We start from the raw sequence: 19,514 nt of genomic DNA on the forward strand, positions 1-19,514 counted from the left end.
AGTTTAATCTTCAGCCTCTCATTGACAGCTTTTGAAATGCTATACTAGGGTAGAACCTTTAGGAAGGCAAGGACCCCATTCATGGCTGCATTCCTGGAGCCTGGGGCAATACCCAGTGTATAGTAGATGCTTAGTGAACGCTCCTGGGAGGAGCAGGTGCCCTTGCCCACCGGGCCTTTGGCGTTGTTCCCTCTGCCAAGAATCAGTCCTCCCTACCCCACGGTCCCTACTCATCCACTTGTTCTGCCCAGTTACTGCAGCTCTTATCCTCCATCAGCTGAGCTCAGTCAGCTTTCCTCACACGGCCCTTGTCACACCCTTTTATAATTGCCTCCTCACTTGTCTCTTTTTGGGTTGTGTGTGAATTTGGGAAGCTTGGGAGCTGCAGTCCTAGCCTCCTCTGTGAAGAAAACAGCCTCGGGCATCTCAAGAGCTCTCTCTGAACTGCGACTTTAAGCACTCAGAATACATTAGCTCCCTGCATGCGCAAACCATCAACTGTACTGTCACCAGCTTCCCTGTTTGGGAAATGAGGAACCCGGGCTCAGAGACAGTAAACAACTTGCTCACTTTTGGTTTTGCAGAGCCAAGGCAGGGGCCTGTGAAATGGCTCAGTAAAGGCACTTACCACCAAGCTGGTCCACCTATGTTTCATCCCTGGAACCCATATAGTGAAAGGACAGAGCTGACCACAGAAAGTTGTCCTCTGACATCAGTAAGCTTGCCATGACATGTGCATACGGACGCATGCACACACACACACACACACACACACACACACACACGCAAATAAAGTGTAATTGGAAAAAAATTAAGTTCAGACTGTGTGCCCCCCCCCCATTTTTTTGTACTCCAGGTCACACCCACCCACTCACTAGTATTTATTTATGTGTTTATTTATGTTGAGATAGGGTCTCTCTGTGCAGCCCTGGATGCCTGGAGCTCACTTTGTAAACCAGGCTGGCCTTCATCTCATAGAGACCCTGCTTGCTTTTACCAACTGAGTGCTGGGATTAAAGGCATGTGCCACCACAATAGGCCTATCGGTTTATTTTTATTCTGAATGCAGCTCTATGAAATTCCCTATGGGCCACACTGCATGGGGAAGCTTCTGTTTGCTTGTATGGAGACTGTGTCTTTCTATAGAGCCCAGACTGCTCCTGGACTCTGGATCACCTCACATTGTCCTCCCGTGTACCAGGATGACAGCAGTGCCCTGCTATGTCATCAGGTAAAGCATTTAAATACTTAAACAGCTTATTCAGAGACCTGTGAGATCGGAGCTATTCTGAGCCTCCCGTTACAGCTGTGCAACTGAGGTCCAGAGTGGCTAAGTTACTACTAGTCCAACAGCACGTAGCAGGACTAAGATTTGAACACAGGAAATGTGGATCCAGAATCAGCTGAGAGGACCGAATGCATTTAGACATTTGTTTGAAACCTTGGAACGTATGTCCGGAGGTACAACCAAGTGAAGAATGATCTGGACACTTAAGTGGAGTGGACACCCTAGAGATGTAGCTCAGTGGTGGATCCCTTGCCTAGACTCCTGCAGTGAGGGCCTGGGACTCGGTGGCAGAGCTCTGGCTGAAACCCTGTGTTTGATGCAGAACAAACTAACAAGGGAACGAAACAAACAAACAAACAAAGAGGGCGGGAGAGCAAGAAAGAAGGGTTGGCAAACCAGTTGTTATCCTGGACTTTCAGGAATACAGCAGTAGCCATGGAGACCATCCCAAGAGCTGGCAGCTGGTGGCCTGGGCTCCTTGGGCAGCAGGTAGCTCCTGCGCCCTCATGTCCCAGCCCCTGTGCAGCCTCTACCGTCTGTCTCCAGCCTGCCCGGGAGCCTCCTTGCAGCAAACGTTTCATTTTGTGCCAGGGTGTCCCTGGCTATCCGTACAAACGCCTCCGCCAGCAGGGAAGATAAATTTCTCCCGCGCCGACCTCTCCGCACAGCGGGATTGATTTCCGAACTCCAGCCCCTGCCGCAGCTCGGGCCCAGCCCCCACCGCGAGTACCAAGGGCTGCAGATTTATACCCTGGCCAGAAATTGAATTCCTGTAAGTCGAGTGAAGTGTCTAAAAAGCTCATCCGGGCTCATTTTTACTTCTGACAAACTTCAGGTGAGAGATTAAATCGGAGTCGGGCTTCCAGCAGCAGGGACCCTGCAGACTGAGAAATCACTATTTGTCTTCCACCCCCTGCCTGGAGCTGGGGCTTCCAGGGCTGACAGAGCAACTGGACCTGCGCTGAGGGGCTAAGGGAGCGGGTTCCTGTTGCGGAGTAGCGAAGGGCACCTGCTCTGGGGGCTTCTTGGTCCCCATTGCAAATATGGAGACATTCACAATGATGGGATTCGAAACCGCTCATTTGGGTCCCTAAGATGGCTCACTGGGTAGACGCACTTGCCTCTGAGCACGAGGACTAGAGTTCCATCCCTTGGACCCACATGTCAGAAGGCCAAAACCGCCTCCAAAAGTTATCTACTGACCTCTAAACATTCATCATGACGCCCCACCCCAATAAATAAATAAATGTCCATTTTAAATAAAGAGAGAAAGAAAGAACGAACGAAAGAAAAGGCTGGAAAGATGTCTCAGAGATCCATACTGTTCTTGTAGAGGACATAAGTTACACACACACACACACACACACACACTTAAAAACAAAAGTCTTTAAAACAATTTTTAAACACTCATTTGAAATAGGCTGCAGCAACCTGGGCCATGGGTGGTTCTCGTTAAGGGTCTCTGGGCTATGGCAAGAAAGATCTCAGAGTCTAGGTAATTCCAGACCCCTCAGTCTAACTGCCCCACTACTGCCAGAGGCCTAGGGAAAACCAGGGAGGAAGAAGCAGAGACAGCAGTAACAGGTTGGGAGAAGGAAAGGAAAAGCCACCAGAAAGGCACCTCTAGCCTGAAAAACCAGCTGTCTGATGCAAATGTGGCTGGCTGCTCCCGTCCTTGGTTCAAAAGCTGCTAAGTATTAAAGAAATGAGTCCTTGATGTCAACACAAAAAGGATCAAAAAGGAATCTTTCTGAGAAGACAGGCGTTTTTATGTCTCTCTGAACTTCGCTAGATCTGGCCTCTGGCAGGGAGGCAGACAGAACAAGCCAAACTGTGGGCTGAGAACTAAATGACTCCGGATCCAGGATTTGTTCATTCAGTAATTCAGCTGCAGCTACTGCAGGAAGACAGTGGCATCTGGGGGAACCTGCAGACAGATGAGAAGGATGTAGGGACATAGGTCCTGGTCCCCTCTTATTTTACTTTTTGGGGGTTGTTGGTGGTGCTAGGACCCATGGTTTTGTGTATGCTCAGAAGTACTCTATCCCTGAGCCATCATGCCCCCACCCTCTCACTGGGGAATCTAGGCAGGGGTTTTATCACTGAGCCACGCCCCAGCCCTGCGGGAAGGTGGTGGTGGTGGTGGTGAGGGATTCTAGGCAGGGGCTCTACAGCTGAGCCACGCCCCCACCCCTCACTGGGGGAGTCTAGGCAGGGGCTCTTCATCTGAGTCACGCCTCCAGCCCTCACTAGGGGATTCTAGGAGTACGGGGTTGGGGGGAGGGGGGGGCTCTACTGCTGAGCTACACCCAGTGAAGTTCCTGAGTATAAAAAGAAGGATCTGACCAGGCCGGTGGTGGCGTACGCCTTTAATCCCAGCACTTGGGAGGCAGAGGCAGGCGGATTTCTGAGTTTGAGGCCAGCCTGGTCTACCGAGTGAGTTCCAGGACAGCCAAGGCTACACAGAGAAACCCTGTCTCGAAAAACCAAAAAAAAAAAAAAAAAAAAAAAAAAAAAAGAGGATCTGAGAATTGAGGCTTCAGATAGAAAACTGGGCAATCACCGGCTTCCAAAACCAAAAAGCTAAGGGCATTTTACAGAATCTCTGAGTAGTGTTCCTCAAAGGTGTCAAGGTCATGGGAAAGAGTGGAGACACTGTCCCAAAGCAGAGAGGAGTAAGGAGATGAGGTGACTCAGTGCAGTGTGGGATCTTGGATTGGATTCTGGAACCAAAAAAAGGACTTGAGTGGGAAAACTGGAGAAACTGGACAAGTCTGAATTCAGTTAGTAGTGACGGGGGTTCAGTTGTGATCAGTGTGCTGGGGTTATGTAAGACATTAACAATGCAAGAGAAGGAGTGGGGACCAGGCCGGTGCTCCCTGGGCTGACTTGTGGAATTTTCCTGTAAACCTAAACTTACTTCAAAGAAGACGTTTGTTAGAAAAGAATCAGCAGGGCACTCACAAGCATTCTGGAAGCTGTCGGGTTTTGTGTGTGAGAAGAGAGGACCACATGCTCAGCACTGTGATTGGCTCAGTGGATAGTAGTTGATGACATGCCGGAAGCACATCTATGACACCCACATTGGTTCAGATGTGGCAGCCAGTCCCCCGGGTTCATACACTAGTGAGGTGGTGACGCTGGCACATGTAGCAGTAGTGTGCGTGGAGGTCAGAGGTCAACGACACCGCCTAGGATGTTATCTGTTCATCCACTGCCTTTGTTTTTAACATTTTATTTATTTGTGTCTGTGTGTGTGAGTGTGTGTATGTGTTTGTATGTGGTGTGTATGTGTGTGTGTGCTGTGAGGTAGACTGGTTTTATTGCCATTTTACAGATGACACAGACCACGCGATATGCTTGGAAACCTACCAAGCAAGAGAAAGGGAGCAGATCCAGGACTTGAACATTCATTATGGCTTAATCTCACTTAATCTTGTGAGAAACTAGCTGCCAAGCATGTAGCACACGGCACCGCTCAGAGGAGTGAAATAAACGTCTGCTGTTATTTATTATTAATTATTAGCATGGCTGCCATTGCTAAAGGATTTCTAGCATAGGGCTGTCACACAGCACTGTCACAGAACACTGTGTGTATTTGTGTGTATGTGTGTGAATGTGTGCATGTACCCTAAATATTGTGGGAACATTTAAGCAGGGGGAGGAGGGATGGATTAGTCTATTTTCTTTGACTGTAACAAAATGCCAGAGACTGGGTCATGTAGAAAGGAGAAATGTTTAGAGGCTGAGAGTCTAAAGTTGGGAGTCCCTATGAGTTTATCCTCTGGTAAGGGGCTCATGATGTCATCACAGTGCTGGAAATAGCTACAGCAGTGGCACATGATATGACAGAAAACCAGGGCTATTCAGGAGGCAGGCTCACTTCTGATATTCACCTATTACTTGTTGTTAGTCAGGGTTTCTCAATCTTCCTAATGCTGTGACCATTTAATACAGTTCTTCATGTTGTGGTGATCCTTCCAACCATATAATTATTGAACGTATGGACAAAGGAACAGAAAGATCAATAGATCGATGGGTGAATAGGTAAATGGATGGATGAATGACCATACATATGGATGGATGGGTGAATTGTGGATGGATGGATCTTGAATGGTGAATGAATGATAAGTGAGTGAATGACTGAATGTGTGAATGGGTGAGGGAGTGGGCGTCTCACAGTCCTACCCACTCTGCTTCCCGGCTCTCTCAGGCAGAGCCACTGTGGCTCAAAGGATCCCCTGCCCTTCAGCTCGGCCAGGTGAGCTGATATCTTTTTTAAAGCCTGACAAGCTTATCACTCAGTTGGGATTTGCTCAGCACCTCCAGCTCTGACAAAGGCAGCTGGCTATTATCTCAAGCTCTCCGAAGGGTTGGCTGCTGACACGGTTCAGATGCAGCAGCCAGGCGTGTCCCCGAAGCATTTATCACAGCCCCTCTTCCAGGACTGCTTCTGAGCCTGCCAGGAGCCCATGTCCGCCTGAGCTCAGACAGCCCACCTGGGGGAGGGGGACGGGGAAAGGGAGAGGGAGAGGGAGGGGAGGCAGGGGGACTATTCACTGTGACTGTGCGAAAACATTTGGTCTCTAACCTACCAGCCCACCAACATTCCATAAACATCTGAACAACAGACAGAACTCCCACCCTCATGTCACTTTCTGTCTCTGTCTTAATCACTCCCGAGGCCTGAATGGTCATGGCAACCCAGGTTTAGAGGAAAGGGACAGGAGAAGGGCATTGAGGTCATGTTTGCTGTGACCATGTTAGCCTGAAGGGAGATCATGTTTGAACCCTGACTCCACTACTTACAGGCTGTGCCACTGGAGCCAAGAGTCTTGGCTTTTCTTTGCCCTAGAGAAAAGTGGCACCTCTCAGCCTTGTAATGAGGATTAAACCTGTTAGCAGATGCTATGTCCTGAGAGCACTCAGATGCAAAGCTACTGCTGAGACCTAGTATCCTGTACTCGTGCCCAGTACCACAGGTTCCAAGTCAGTGTGATGCTGGGATTCCTCTCCTTCTCCCTCTCTCCCTCCCTCTCTTTCTCTCTCTCCTCACCCTCTCCCTCTCCCTCCCTCCCTCCATCCATCCCTCTCCTTTTCCCTTTCCTTTTCCCTCTCCCTCTCTCTCTTTCTTTCCTTCCTGAGGATGGAGCTCACTAATAAATGCTAAGCTAGCCCTCTACTAACTGAGGTACACCCCAGTCCTTGTCAGTGTGTTCTTTAGGAGGTGGAGCCCAGATGAGATGGTAGCATGTGCTTTTGATTCTGGTATTTTTTTATTCCGGAGCTACAGGCAGGTAGAGTTCAAGGCCAGCCTGGTCTACATAGTAAGTTCTAGGCCAGCCAGGGCTACACAGTGAGACAAATTAAAAAAAAAAAAAAAAAAAAATGGTGTGGCCTGACTGTGGGCCAGCCTCCCTTACTTTTGACCTGGGGTTGTATCATAGTTATCTTTCCCTGTTGCTATGACAAAAATACTCTGAGAAAAGCAGCTGGAGACACAAAGGACCTATTCTGGTTTGCAGGGTCAGTGAGATGGTTCACCTAGTAAAGGGGCTTACTGTTCAAACCTGGGGACCTGAGTTAAATCCCTGGAGCCCACATGAAGGTGGAAAGAGAGAACAGACTCCACAGAGCTGCCCTCTGACCTCCACATGCATGTTGCGGCACACATGTCCCTCCCTACAATAATGGCCAAGCAACAGGACTGGAGAGGTAGCTCAGTGGTTAGGAACACTTACTGCTCTTCCAGAGACCCTGACACATGGATGCTCACAACTATCTATAACTCCAGTCCCAGGGGATCCAACACTGTCTTCTGGTCTCTGTGGGCACTGCATGCATGTGGTACAGACGTTCATGGAGGGAAACACCAATAAAGTAAAATATTTTAATTAAGACAAATAAAACATTCTTTTTTGTTTTGTTTTTGGTTTTCTTTCTTTCTTTGTTTTGAGGCAGAGTTTCTCTACAGCCTTGGCTGTCCTGGAATTTACTCTGTAGATCAGGCTGGCCTCAAACTTACAGAGATCCACCTGCCTCTGCCTTTGCCTCCCAAGTGACTGACAAAAAACACATACTCTGACTCACAGTTCAGGGGTACAGTCCCTCATTGCAGGGAGGCCAAGCCAACAAGAGCTAATGCAGTTGGTCATGTGGCCTCCGCAGTCATAGCCGAGAGCAATGGATTGTGAAGGAGTGGACGACTCCTGAAGAATGATCCCTGAGACTCTCCTCTGGCTTACAACACACACACACACACACACACACACACACACACACACACACACACACACGTTACTTAATTGGCCTTTGGGTATTAAGAAGGTAGCAATTTTAATACTAGCTTCAGGGCTAGTGTGTGGCTCAGTGGTAGAATGGATGAGACCCTGGGCACCATCATCAGCACCACCAAGAAAACTGTGCAGCCTAATGGTGACTGTGAGCAGCTTTTCTAACTCTCTGCCTAGGGCTGTTCTAATTCTAAATGCATATGTTATCTTTGTAAACCATTGCATCCTCCAGGGATCCTTGTGAGGTAGGGACAGTTAACATGTCAGCTTTACAGATGAGGAGGGTAAGGCTCAGATAAATTGACCAATTTGCCTGGATTACACAGCATTCGACTTGTCAGTCAAGAACACAAATCCAGGCAGGACCTTGTGGAGTAGGCTCCACTCTGATGGACTATGAGTGAAACACATCCAGGGACCAGGTGTGCAAGCCAGTGTGTTCACCTGGAGTCCCAGCACTCTGAAGGCAGAGGCAGGAAGGCTGTGAGTTTGAGCCAGCCTGGGCTGCAGACCAAGAATTTGTCTGAAGAAAAAAAGGAGAAGAGGGAAGGAAAGAAGAGAAAGAAAAAGAGGAGGGGGAGAAGGAGAGAAAGGATGGAAAGAAAGGGATGAGAAAGAAAGGAGCATGAAGGTGGCACAAGAGAAGGGGAGGGGCAGGGAAGGGGGAAGGGAAAGGGAGGGGGAGGGGCAGCTCCTAACCGTAAGGATTTTGGATTTTGCCCGGAAAGACGTGGGTGACATCACAGAATCCTTTTTGGGAGGCCGTGGGAGAAATCCCTGCCTGTTCTCAGTACCAAAAATAGTTGCTGCTTCTTGGGAGCATCTGGTGTACTTTGCTTTCAGGACACTGGGGACAGCAGAAGTGACCAGCTTTCTCTTTTTGAGTTTTGTGCTGAGGAACTACAAGCCAAGTTCTTGGCCAACCATATGCTATCAGGGCTAGGTTTTTAACACATTCGTTTTTCTCAGTCTCCTTTCTGCTTATGCTCCTCTTACTCCTTTGCCAAAATTAAAAAAAAAAAAAAAAAAAAGAAAAGAAAATGAATTTAAACAAGCTTTGGAGCTGGGGCTGGGTCTCAGTTGGTTGAGCTGAGCGAGTGTCCAAGGCATAAGAAGCTTCACTATGGCATAAAACTCGGTGTGTTGTCACAAGCCTGTAATCCCAGCACTGGGTCGTGGTTATCCTCAACTACACAGAGTTAGAGGCCAGCCTGGGCTCAATGAGACCTTTTCTCCAACAAAACAAGGCGTGAGGGTAGAAGGGTTCTGAGAGTCGGGTCAAGAATGACCAGGCTGGGCTGTGACTGTGTGGTGAGTTGCTTGCTTCGCTTGAGCAGGCTCTGGGTTCCATTTACATCTTCTTATAGAGGAATTCAAGTTCATCATTTAAATGGTGAGATGGCTCTTACTACCAAGCCTGACCTGACTACCTGAGATGGAATCCAGCCCCCCACCCCATGGAGAAAACCAACTCCTACAAGGTGTCCTCTGACCCCCACAACACAACACACACACACAGACACACACACACACACACACACACACACACAGAACAGAGAGAGAGAGAGAGAGAGAGAGACAGACAGACAGACAGACAGACAGACAGAGATGCAACACACATGAAATGCATTAAATAAAAAATATAGTTACTGGGTGTTTTGCCTGCACATATGATTGTACACCTCATGTATTCAGGGCCTATAGAGGTCAGAAGATGGTGTCAGATCCCCTGGAGCTGGAGTTACAGAGAATTGTGAGTGGCAGCTATGTAGGTCCTAGGGATACAGTCTGGGACCTCTGGAAGGGTAGTCAGAGCTCAGAACCATTAAACTACCTCAGTAGCTTCCCCCACCCATGCATTGTTTTAAAATAGGAAAGAGATTTGGGAACAAAGTTGGGCTTGGGCTGGGTGAGAGCTGTTGATGAGCTTGCCACCATGAAAGCATAGAACCTGGAGTCCCACCCCCAGAACACACAGTTTTAAAAGGTCTGGCATGGTAGTACATGGTTGTAATTCCAGTGCTGGCAAGGCAGAGACAGGAGGATTCCTGGGCTCTCTGGACAGCCAGCTCAGCTGAATTGATGAGCTCCAGGTCAATCCGAGACACTTTCTCAAAACACAAGATGGAGGGTTGGGTGTGTTGGTACATGCCTCTAATCCCAGCACTGGTATATGTGTGTGTGTGTGTGTGTGTGTGTGTGTAGAGGCAGATAGATTGAGACTAGCCTAGTTTATGTAGTGAGTTCCAGGACAGCTAGGGCTACATAGAGATACCCTATCTCACACACAACAACAACAACCCAAGGTGGACAACACTTGACTCTTGGGGCTTGAGGACTGAAGGCCAAGATTATCCTCTGGTCTCCACATTCATTCACTGCACACACACACACACACACACACACACACACGACAAACTTAAAGGCAGTGATAAGAATGTCTGACTTAGAGATGGAGGTAGGGTTGGTTGGTACAGCCCTTTTGTAGATAGAATTTCTGAAGTTCTGAGTTCCACGTGTGCGTGTGATGAAATGAGGATGGAATCCAATGTCTATGTATGCTAACTAAGCACTCTAGGGCCCAGAGTCCCTGGTTTTTATTGTTGTATAATGTTCCTTTCTGTGGATGCATCTTATAGTGTTATTATACCAATTATTATATAATTAGAAGCTCAAAAAAGAAACACTCCTACCTGTCTAGTTTTAGGCAGTGCCTAATAAAAATCCTTTTAGGGGACAGCAAGAGGGCTCAGTAGGTAAAGGCCCTTAGATGGCCCAAGTTCAATCCCCAGAAGTAGAAGAGAACAGCAAGCTGTCCTCTGACTGACACATTCGCCTGTGTCATGGCACATGTGTGCACCTGTGTGTTTGTGCACACATACCCTACAGTGTAATTTTAAAAAACATTCTTTTTTTTTTAAAAAAAAAAGGATCACTGTAGCAGCCTTCTACTTGGCCATATGATCCTTATGATTTGCGTGGGCTGGATTCTTAGTCTCAAATTGGCTGGGTAAAGTGCAAGAAGAGACATCTGACCACCTTGGCTGTGGGTTGGCAGCCCGCCCTCCCAGAGTGTCTGATCCCACTCTCAAATTTAATTGGAACCATTGTGCGGTGTTTTACATATCCTTGTAAACCACTTAGATGCTTTTCTGGAAGGAAGAAAAGTCCAAATAAATATATAAGCCCCAAGCCACCTCAGCTCACTGATTAAATTACCCAGTCTCAAATTCGATTCTAGCCTCATTTTATTAAGAGGCAGCTGCTTGCTCTCTTCCAGTTGGCTAATCCTCCCACAGCCAGTGCTCAGGGGGTGGCTGCCCCCAGGGGACCCAGCCACAATCCCTCAGTCTCGGGGAAGCTTTTTTCTTTTCTTCATTTTAGCAGAGTTGGGGATAAAACTCAAGGCTGCCATGACTACTAAAGCCAGAGCTGAGGGTGTCCCCAGCTTCTCACTGGGGAATTCTAGGCAGGGGCTCTGCCACTGAGCCACGCTCCAACCCCTCACTGGGGGATTCTAGTTGGGAGCTCTATCATTGCCCTGTGTGTCTCAGGCTTAATTAACCCTGAGACTATTATGGAGCCTTGTGCTTAATTGGGGCAGCAGCTTCCATGAAAGTATTTGGAAGCTCCAGCTCACAACATGTGATTTGAGGAAGAGGTACTTGAGGGCGCAGCTTACCCTCTTAAAGCCCATTAGCCAGAGTATTAAGATGGAAACCAGAACTCAGGAAAAGAGAGTGCCTGGGAGGCTCTTTTACAGAGGACCTGAGTTCAGTTCTCAAGCACCCATAAGAGGTCGCTCACAAGTACATGTAACTCAAGCTCCAGGGGCTCAATCGCCCTCTTTTGGCTTCTGAGGGCACTGCAAATCATGTGTGCATCTCCGCCCCCCCCCAAGCCCCACCCCAATTAAAATAAAGTATTTGAAAAGAACCTCCCTGTCTTTTGGTAAGATTACGGGGTGGCTCAGGAGGCGCTGTGGGTGTGGGTGGAGTTATATTGGATAAGGTAGAACCAGAAGCCACTGGTTGCAAGAGGGGTTTAGGACTAGTGCTTTCCTGTAAATGGGTTTTCTGGTGAGACTCCTAGAGGATTGAAGGATTAGAACCGGTGATAGTGTGGCACCCTCGGCTCTGCTGGACAGAGGCTTCAACTGGGTGAGGGGCTCCTTGCTCTTCTCATTTGCCCAAAATTTTCCTGTCTTTAATAATTTTTTTTACATATATTTATTTGTGTGTTAATGTGAAGACATTGAATGGCTTGACACCTGTGGGGTCAGAGGACAACTTGCCAGAGGCAGTTTGCTCCTACTCTGTGGGTGCCCAGGAGTCGAACTTAGATTGTCAGGCTTAGTAGCAAGCACTTTTACTATCTGGGCCATCTTGCTAACTCCACACTGTCATTTTATGCATTTCCCTGAGATAGACCACTGTGCCCCTCAGGTTAAGACCCTCCAGGAATCAAGGACTTTGGTACCAAGCTACACAGACCCCAGTCTGGAAATGGCATTTGGACTATTCAACATCAAGCCTTCTAGGCCATTCCTATTCCATAGAAGTGAACCTGACTGAACATTTGAACTTAACCCTGCAGGGCAAAACTCAGGCTCTTAGTGTGCTGAGACCTGGCGGCCAAACCCGAGGCATTTAATTACACAGCTGCAGAGAACATTCCAGCAGGGCACGTGCCATACAGACAATTATTTTAGGAAAGCCACAGAAGCTGTCTCTTCGTGGTGCTTAGATCTTGCTTCTCTTTTACAATTCAATATTTCATATGTTGGGAGAAGTGTCTTGTTTGCTTCAAAGGACATGCCAGGAAACACAGGCCGGGGATGCTAATTATGTGGACGGGGCTGCTTTGTTTTTGCATAATGAGAATCTTTGAGGGGAGTTCTAGCCTAATTGCTTGGGGACCTGAGCCAGTGGGAGGATATATAGGCAGGGACATTTGGGCTCCTTGTTCATTGTTCAGTTTTGAAAGGATTGGATTTGCTCTGAAAGGAGGCTAAGCAGTTGTGCTTTCTTCAGGGAGCAATGGCCTTTTGTGGGCCGTTTTTCCTGTGTTAGGTTGAGATCCTTGCTGAGCCTGGTGGACCAAGCCTGTAATACCAGCTACCTGGACACAGAGAGAGTACAAGACCAGCCTGGCTAACTTAATGAGACTCTACCTCAAAAGAAAAAGTAAGAGATGGCTCAGCAGTTAAGAGCATTGGCTGCTCTACCAGAGGACCTGGGTTCGATTCCTAGCACCACCATGGCAGCTCATAACTATAACAGTTCCATGGATCCTACGCCCTCTTCTGATCTTCCCAGGCATTCATTTAATGCACAGATATGCATGGAGGTAAAACACAAGAGCACCATACTCAGCTTTACAGAGTGCAGTGCAGGCATCATTTAGACTAATGTGGTGTGGAGCAGCTTTGTTTACTGGAGGCCCCTTTTGGGGGGTGTGCAGAAAAACGAGCCCGTGTACCCAGAGTTGATGAGCAGCCCCAGGCCTCCTGGCTCTGTAAGACATCCCGGAATAGCCAGGAGTTCTCTAACAGAAACCAGCCATGGTGATACTTGCCTGTCATCCCAGAACTCCAAGGGCATAGGTAGAAGTACAAGACCAGGTCACCCTTGGCTACATAGTGTGTTTGAGGCCAGCCTGGGCTACATGAAATCCTGTCTCAAAACAAACAAAAGTAAGCAAAAGGAACAACAACAACAACAAAAGAAATCAAGAGTTCTTCTACAGGTAGCTGGTTGTGGTGGAACATGCCTTTATACCAATACTGGAGAGGCAGATGGGTCTCTGTGAGTTCAAGGCCAGTCTGGTCTACAAAGCAAGTTACAGGCTAGCCAAGGCTATTACATAGAGAACCCTGTCTGGAAAAAGCAAAACCAAACGAAACCAAACCTAACCTTTAAGAGTTCCCCTGACAAAGGACTGGAGAGTTGGCTCAGTGATTAAGAGCATTGGTTGCTGTTCTAAAGGGCCTTGGTTCGGTTCCCAGCACCACATGACCCCTAACAACTGTCTGAAACTGCAGCTCCAGAGGACAGAAAACACGCACACTCAGGCAAAACACCCATACAGAAAAGAGAAGAGGAGAAGAGCTCTTCATAGGAGCGTCATGGCTCACTAGGACCTGGGGGTGCTAGAGGACCTTAGGAGAGTCTCCTGAGTACATGGATAGAATGGACTGTGGCAGCTTCTGGGCCTAGGAGGGGGAGTACAGGGCACTGAATCTTTCCTAAGTCTTCATTAGCACAGTACACATAATAGTAATGCTATTTTCATACCACACGATGACTTGTAATTGTATTCCTCCCATCCCCCTCTCCCCTCCCACTCCTGCTGACCCCTCCCTCTTCCCTCCCACTCCTGCTGACCCCTCCCTCTTCCCCCCCACTCCTGCTGACCCCTCCCTCTCCCCTCCCACTCCTGCTGACCCCTCCCTCTCTCCCTCCCACTCCTGCTGACCCCTCCCTCTCCCCCACTCCTGCTGACCCCTCCCTCTCTCCCTCCCACTCCTGCTGACCCCTCCCTCTTCCCCTCCACTCCTGCTGACCCCTCCCTCTTCCCCTCCCACTCCTGCTGACCCCTCCCTCTTCCCCCCCACTCCTGCTGACCCCTCCCTCTCTCCCTCCCACTCCTGCTGACCCCTCCCTCTTCCCCCCCACTCCTGCTGACCCCTCCCTCTTCCCCTCCCACTCCTGCTGACCCCTCCCTCTCTCCCTCCCACTCCTGCTGACCCCTCCCTCTTCCCCTCCACTCCTGCTGACCCCTCCCTCTCTCCCTCCCACTCCTGCTGACCCCTCCCTCTTCCCCTCCCACTCCTGCTGACCCCTCCCTCTTCCCCTCCCACTCCTGCTGACCCCTCCCTCTTCCCCCCCCACTCCTGCTGACCCCTCCCTCTTCCCCCCCACTCCTGCTGACCCCTCCCTCTTCCCCTCCCACTCCTGCTGACCCCTCCCTCTTCCCCCTCCCACTCCTGCTGACCCCTCCCTCTTCCCCCTCCCACTCCTGCTGACCCCTCCCTCTTCCCCTCCCACTCCTGCTGACCCCTCCCTCTTCCCCCTCCCACTCCTGCTGACCCCTCCCTCTTCCCCCCCACTCCTGCTGACCCCTCCCTCTTCCCCTCCCACTCCTGCTGACCCCTCCCTCTTCCCCTCCCACTCCTGCTGACCCCTCCCTCTTCCCCCTCCCACTCCTGCTGACCCCTCCCTCTTCCCCCCCACTCCTGCTGACCCCTCCCTCTCCCTCCCACTCCTGCTGACCCCTCCCTCTCCCCCCCACTCCTGCTGACCCCTCCCTCTCCCCCCCCACTCCTGCTGACCCCTCCCTCTTCCCCTCCCACTCCTGCTGACTCCTTCCTCTTCCCAGCCAGCCCTTCTATTTTCATGTCTTTTTCTTTTTTTGTGTGACCCGGTGGGTTTTGTGGGGTTGGCTGCTTACAGAGTGTGGGTGAAGGACTGTTTACAGGGCTGCAGGCTCCTTACTGGTGGCCACACCACTGAGGGAATGTCTCTCCCTCCTGAGCAACCATTACTGCCTGTTAGTCCTAAGGCAGGGACAGAGCCTTGAGCTTCCTTCTCTCCCCTTCAGCTACCATTAACTAACTGCCCATCAATCCTCAGAGATGGCTGTGGTCTCATTAGGCCCCCAACCAGCAAACATTGTCTATCAACCCTCAGGGAGGCTTCTGCTGTTTGAGTCTTGGCTCTGCCTAATTCATTTTTAAACTTTTTTAAAATGATATTTTTTATTTTATGTATATTGGTGTTGAGAATGTCAGACGCCCTGGAACTGGGATTGCATGCTTTTGTGAACTGCCTTGTGGGTGCTTGGAATTGAACATGGGTTCTTTGGAAGAGCAGCCAGTGCTCCTAACTGCTGTGCCATCTCTCCAGTTTGGTCAGTGGTCAGTAGGTGTGATGGCTCAGCAGGTAAAAACAGGTTTGCCACCAAACCTGATGTTCTATTCCTGGGAATCACACTGTGGAAACAGAACCAATTCCTGCCAGTTGACCTCTGGTTTCCACATGTGCTCTGAGGCACACTGTATACACACACACACACACACACACACACACACACTAAGTAAGTACGTAAATAAGTAAGTAAGTAAGTAAATAAATAAATAAATGTAATTCGTAAAACGAAACAAAAAGCTTGATCAGGACTTCATGCAAGGAAAGTCATGTGGGCTCTTACAGAGGGGGTCCCCCAGCTTTGGAAGGGTGTAAGAAGCACAGCCTGACTCATCTCAGCTGTCCTCTGTGAATGGATTATTTTTTTATAAATTAGTGGAGGTGTGGAGGTCGGTGTGTAGCTAGCTCATTTGCTCACATTTCAATAAAAGAATTGGGAAGAGACGGTGGTGTGCAGCAGGAGTCCCCACGACCGCTCCTGACTCAGCCTGGCCTACCTCTGCCTCAGCTCCTGGGCATTGCCTCTGTTTGGTATCAGTAACAGCCGTGCAAATAGTGGATTTTGCGGTGCTTGCCTCTCAAGAAAGACTCGTGGTAAGACACACTGTAGGCAGGGCTGGGCTCAGTGGCTAGAGGGCTTGCCCAGCATGTACAAAGATCTGGGTTCCTTCCTCAGCACTGTATGAACTGGGTATAACAGTCCATGATTGTCAGCCTAGTGCTCAGGAGGTGGAGGCAGGAGGATCAGGATTTCACTGTCATCTGTGGCTGCAAGAAGGAGTTTGAGGCCCCTGTCTCAATACAAAAACAAGCCTGCTAGATGGGACCAGAATTTGACTACTTACTCACTGTCTTTGCCTGGACTCCAGCAGTCACTCTGAGCTGGGACTGAACACCCAAGTTAGTGCACATCTCTCTTCTGCTAAGAACCCTCCATGCCTCCCACCTCATCCACACCAGAAGCCAAAGTCCTGGCTGCTGTTCACCAGCTCCTTCAATGTCACATTGTCATCTCTCCACTCTTGTCCCCCTTCACTTAGTGCTTGGCTCACCCCACTCTGGCCACCCAGGTCCATGACCCTGCCTCAGGTCTTCGCCCTTGCTGTTCCTCCTGTCTGGACCACCTTGCCACACACATGGTGCCCCCCACACACACATCTCCTTCTAGTCTGTACTCATCCAAAGTAGCACCCTGACTTTGGATGAGTACACATCAGCTCCCCACACCCTCTTTTCCTCATATTTCTTCTGTCTATACTACTCAACAATTCAAAATATCCGATCTTCACTTAATTTGCATTTTTAGTGTGTTTTCTCCACTTTTAAAATGTGTGTGGATGCGTATGCACAACAGGCATGTGAGGACCAGAGGACCACCTCAGGCACTTCAGCTGTCTTTGAGACAGGTTTCTCACTAGTCTGGAGCTCATCAAGGAGGCTAGGCTGGCTAGACACTACAGAGATCCTCCTGTAACAGGGTCACCAGAACTTGCACCACCATCCAGGGCTTTTTGCATGTGTGCTGGGGATTTGAACCTGGATCCTCTTGCCTATGCCGCAAGCACTTTCCTCACTGAGCCATCTCATCTGCCCCTGGTGTTTGCTCTTTAAGATGTTGCTAGGCTGGGTGGTAGTGGAGTACAGCTTTAACCCCAGCACTTGGGAGGCAGAGGCGGGCAGACCTCCTAGTTCAAGTCAGCCTGGTCGGTCTACAGAATGAGTTCCAGGGCTACAGACAGAAACCCTGCCTAGAAAAACAAAAGAACAAAAACAAAACAAACAAACAAACAAACAAAAAAAAACGCTCTACAGTCTTTCTTCTGAAACAGGGTTTCCTTAAGCACTACTGGGAGATTGCTGTATTGATTTGAACTTAGTGTATACACAATCAGCATAGCACACTCCAACACAGAACTCTGCACTTAAGCAATCCTCCTGCCTCAGCTCCCAAGTGCTGGGTTATTAGGCATGCAATACTACTCAATGCTCAAAGTCCCTGATTTTTCAGTGGCTATTCTTAGGTCCCTTTGCACGTTGCTATTTAGAGTGCTGAAAGTTTCCCTTCCTGGGGCCACAGCTCAGTGGGCACAGTGCTGGCCTACCATGCAGGAGGCCCTGGGTTCCATTCCTAGCACCTAATAACCAGGGGTGGTGTTACCCTCCTGTAATTCCAACACACAAGAAATTGGGGTAAGTGGAACACAAGTTCAAGATTACTTTCAGCCATATGGTTAGTTCAAGGCCAGCCTAGGCTTCATGAGATTCAACATACATGTGGCAGTTCAAAGATAATCTCGGTTGTCAGTGCCCACTGTCCACCTTGTTTGGACAGTGTCTCTTGTTCATTCCTGTGTAAGCCAGCCTAGAAGGTCCGAGAGCTTCCAGGGATTCTCCCGTCTGCACCTCTCACCTTGATGCAGTGTTAGGGTTACAGACACGATCTCCGGTGTCTGCTTTATGTGGGTTGTGGGAAACCAAACTCAGGTCCTCATACTGGCATGGAAAGTGTTTTCCATCTTGTTTGTATGTGTGCATGTGTGTGCTTGGTATGCACTTGTACACGTGTGCAGAGATCAGAGGAAGATCTCAGCTGGTGATGTTCCTCAGGTACTTCCCACCTTCTGTTTGAGACAGAGCCTCTCATTGGTCTGCAAAGTTGTCCTGTTGTCCAGTCAGGCCAGAGAGCCTCCAGGGACCAGCCAGTCTCTGTCTCTGTCTTTTTTTCATGGGCTCTGTGGATCTGAACTGAGGTTCTCATGCATGCAAGGCCATTTCCCCACCAAAGAAAGGGCTTCTGTCCTTCCCAGCAAGATGAAAGGGAGCCCCCTTTTTGGGTTCCTACTCTCTGACCGCACCCTTTTCTCTGCAGACTCTCTTCCAGAGCCCAGAAGAGGGCTGGCAGCTCTATACATCAGCCCAGGCGCCGGATGGCAAATGCATCTGCACGGCTGTGATCCCTGCACAGAGCACCTGTGCCCGAGATGGTCGGAGCAGAGAGCTTCGGCAGCTCATGGAGAAGGTAGGGACTTGACGGGCACTGAGGGATGAGGTTGGGGAGGATGGCTAATATACCCCTTTGCTTTCTGCTCTGTCGCCAGCTAGGCTAAACCACAAAAGCTCCAGCTAGGTAACTTGTCCTAAAGTGGCCAGTGACCGAGATACCATCTAGGTAGTTTTTTTTTTTTTCTTTTCTTTTTTAGTTTCATTTTTTATTAAATACTTTTTATTTTTTGGTTTTGTTGAGACAGAGTCTCTCTATGTAGCCCTGGCTGTCCTGGAACGCTCTCTGTAGACCAGGCTGGCCTTGAGCTTGGAGATCCACCTGCCCCTGCCTCTCCATTGCTGGGATTAGTCGTTTGCAACCTTACCCAGCTCTATTAAATATTTTGAATTTACCTTTCTTGTTGTTGTTACTGTTTGCTTGGGGTCTCACTGTGAAGCTCTGGCTGGCCTGGAACTTCCTATATGAAGCAAACTGGCCTCAGATTCACAGAGCTCTACCTGTCTCTGCTTCCCTAGTGCTGGAGCTAAAAGAGTGCACCACCTTGTCCAGCTTGTTTTCTTTTTTGAAATAGTATCACGTAGCCCAGGCTGTCCTCAAATTCACTATGTAGTTTAAGCTTTGAACTTCTGATCCTCCTGCCTCTATCTCCGGAGTGTTGGGATGACAGGTGTGTGTCCACTCTGTCTTCCAGGTGAGTGCTTTCACTCATTATTTGTTCCAAGCTTCCTAGAAAGATAGGCCACATGTTTATAGAGCTGGGAAGGCAGTGGTGTCAGGGGCAATGTGTGAGTTTGTTCTCATGCACTCTGACCAGGCAGCCAATTCTCATGCAGCCTTGGGTGTCCCTGCTAAGAAGGTGCTTGGTGCCCTTTTCAGGCAAGGGTCTCACCTGCTCTTCGTTCTGTCAAGAGTTGTGCAAATTGTGCAGCTGAGAGTGGCAGTGCACACTTATAATGCCAAGACTTGGGAGGCTGAGGCAGAATGACTGCCACAAGTTTGAG

General features: G+C 49.2%; 1 protein-coding gene across 2 annotated transcripts in view; it reads left to right on the forward strand.

The window, feature by feature from the left end:
• The window catches only part of Olfm2 (olfactomedin 2), a 76,292-nt gene that overhangs the window by 49,999 nt on the left and 6,779 nt on the right, over nt 1–19,514 (forward strand). For both annotated transcript variants that reach the window (XM_034510030.2, XM_034510029.2), the window contains exon 2: nt 18,379–18,528. In XM_034510030.2, the coding sequence (XP_034365921.1) occupies nt 18,379–18,528 (150 nt within the window). The remainder of the gene's footprint in view (nt 1–18,378; nt 18,529–19,514) is intronic.

Source organism: Arvicanthis niloticus, chromosome 8, assembly GCF_011762505.2.
Source record: "Arvicanthis niloticus isolate mArvNil1 chromosome 8, mArvNil1.pat.X, whole genome shotgun sequence".
Lineage (NCBI taxonomy): Eukaryota > Metazoa > Chordata > Mammalia > Rodentia > Muridae > Arvicanthis > Arvicanthis niloticus.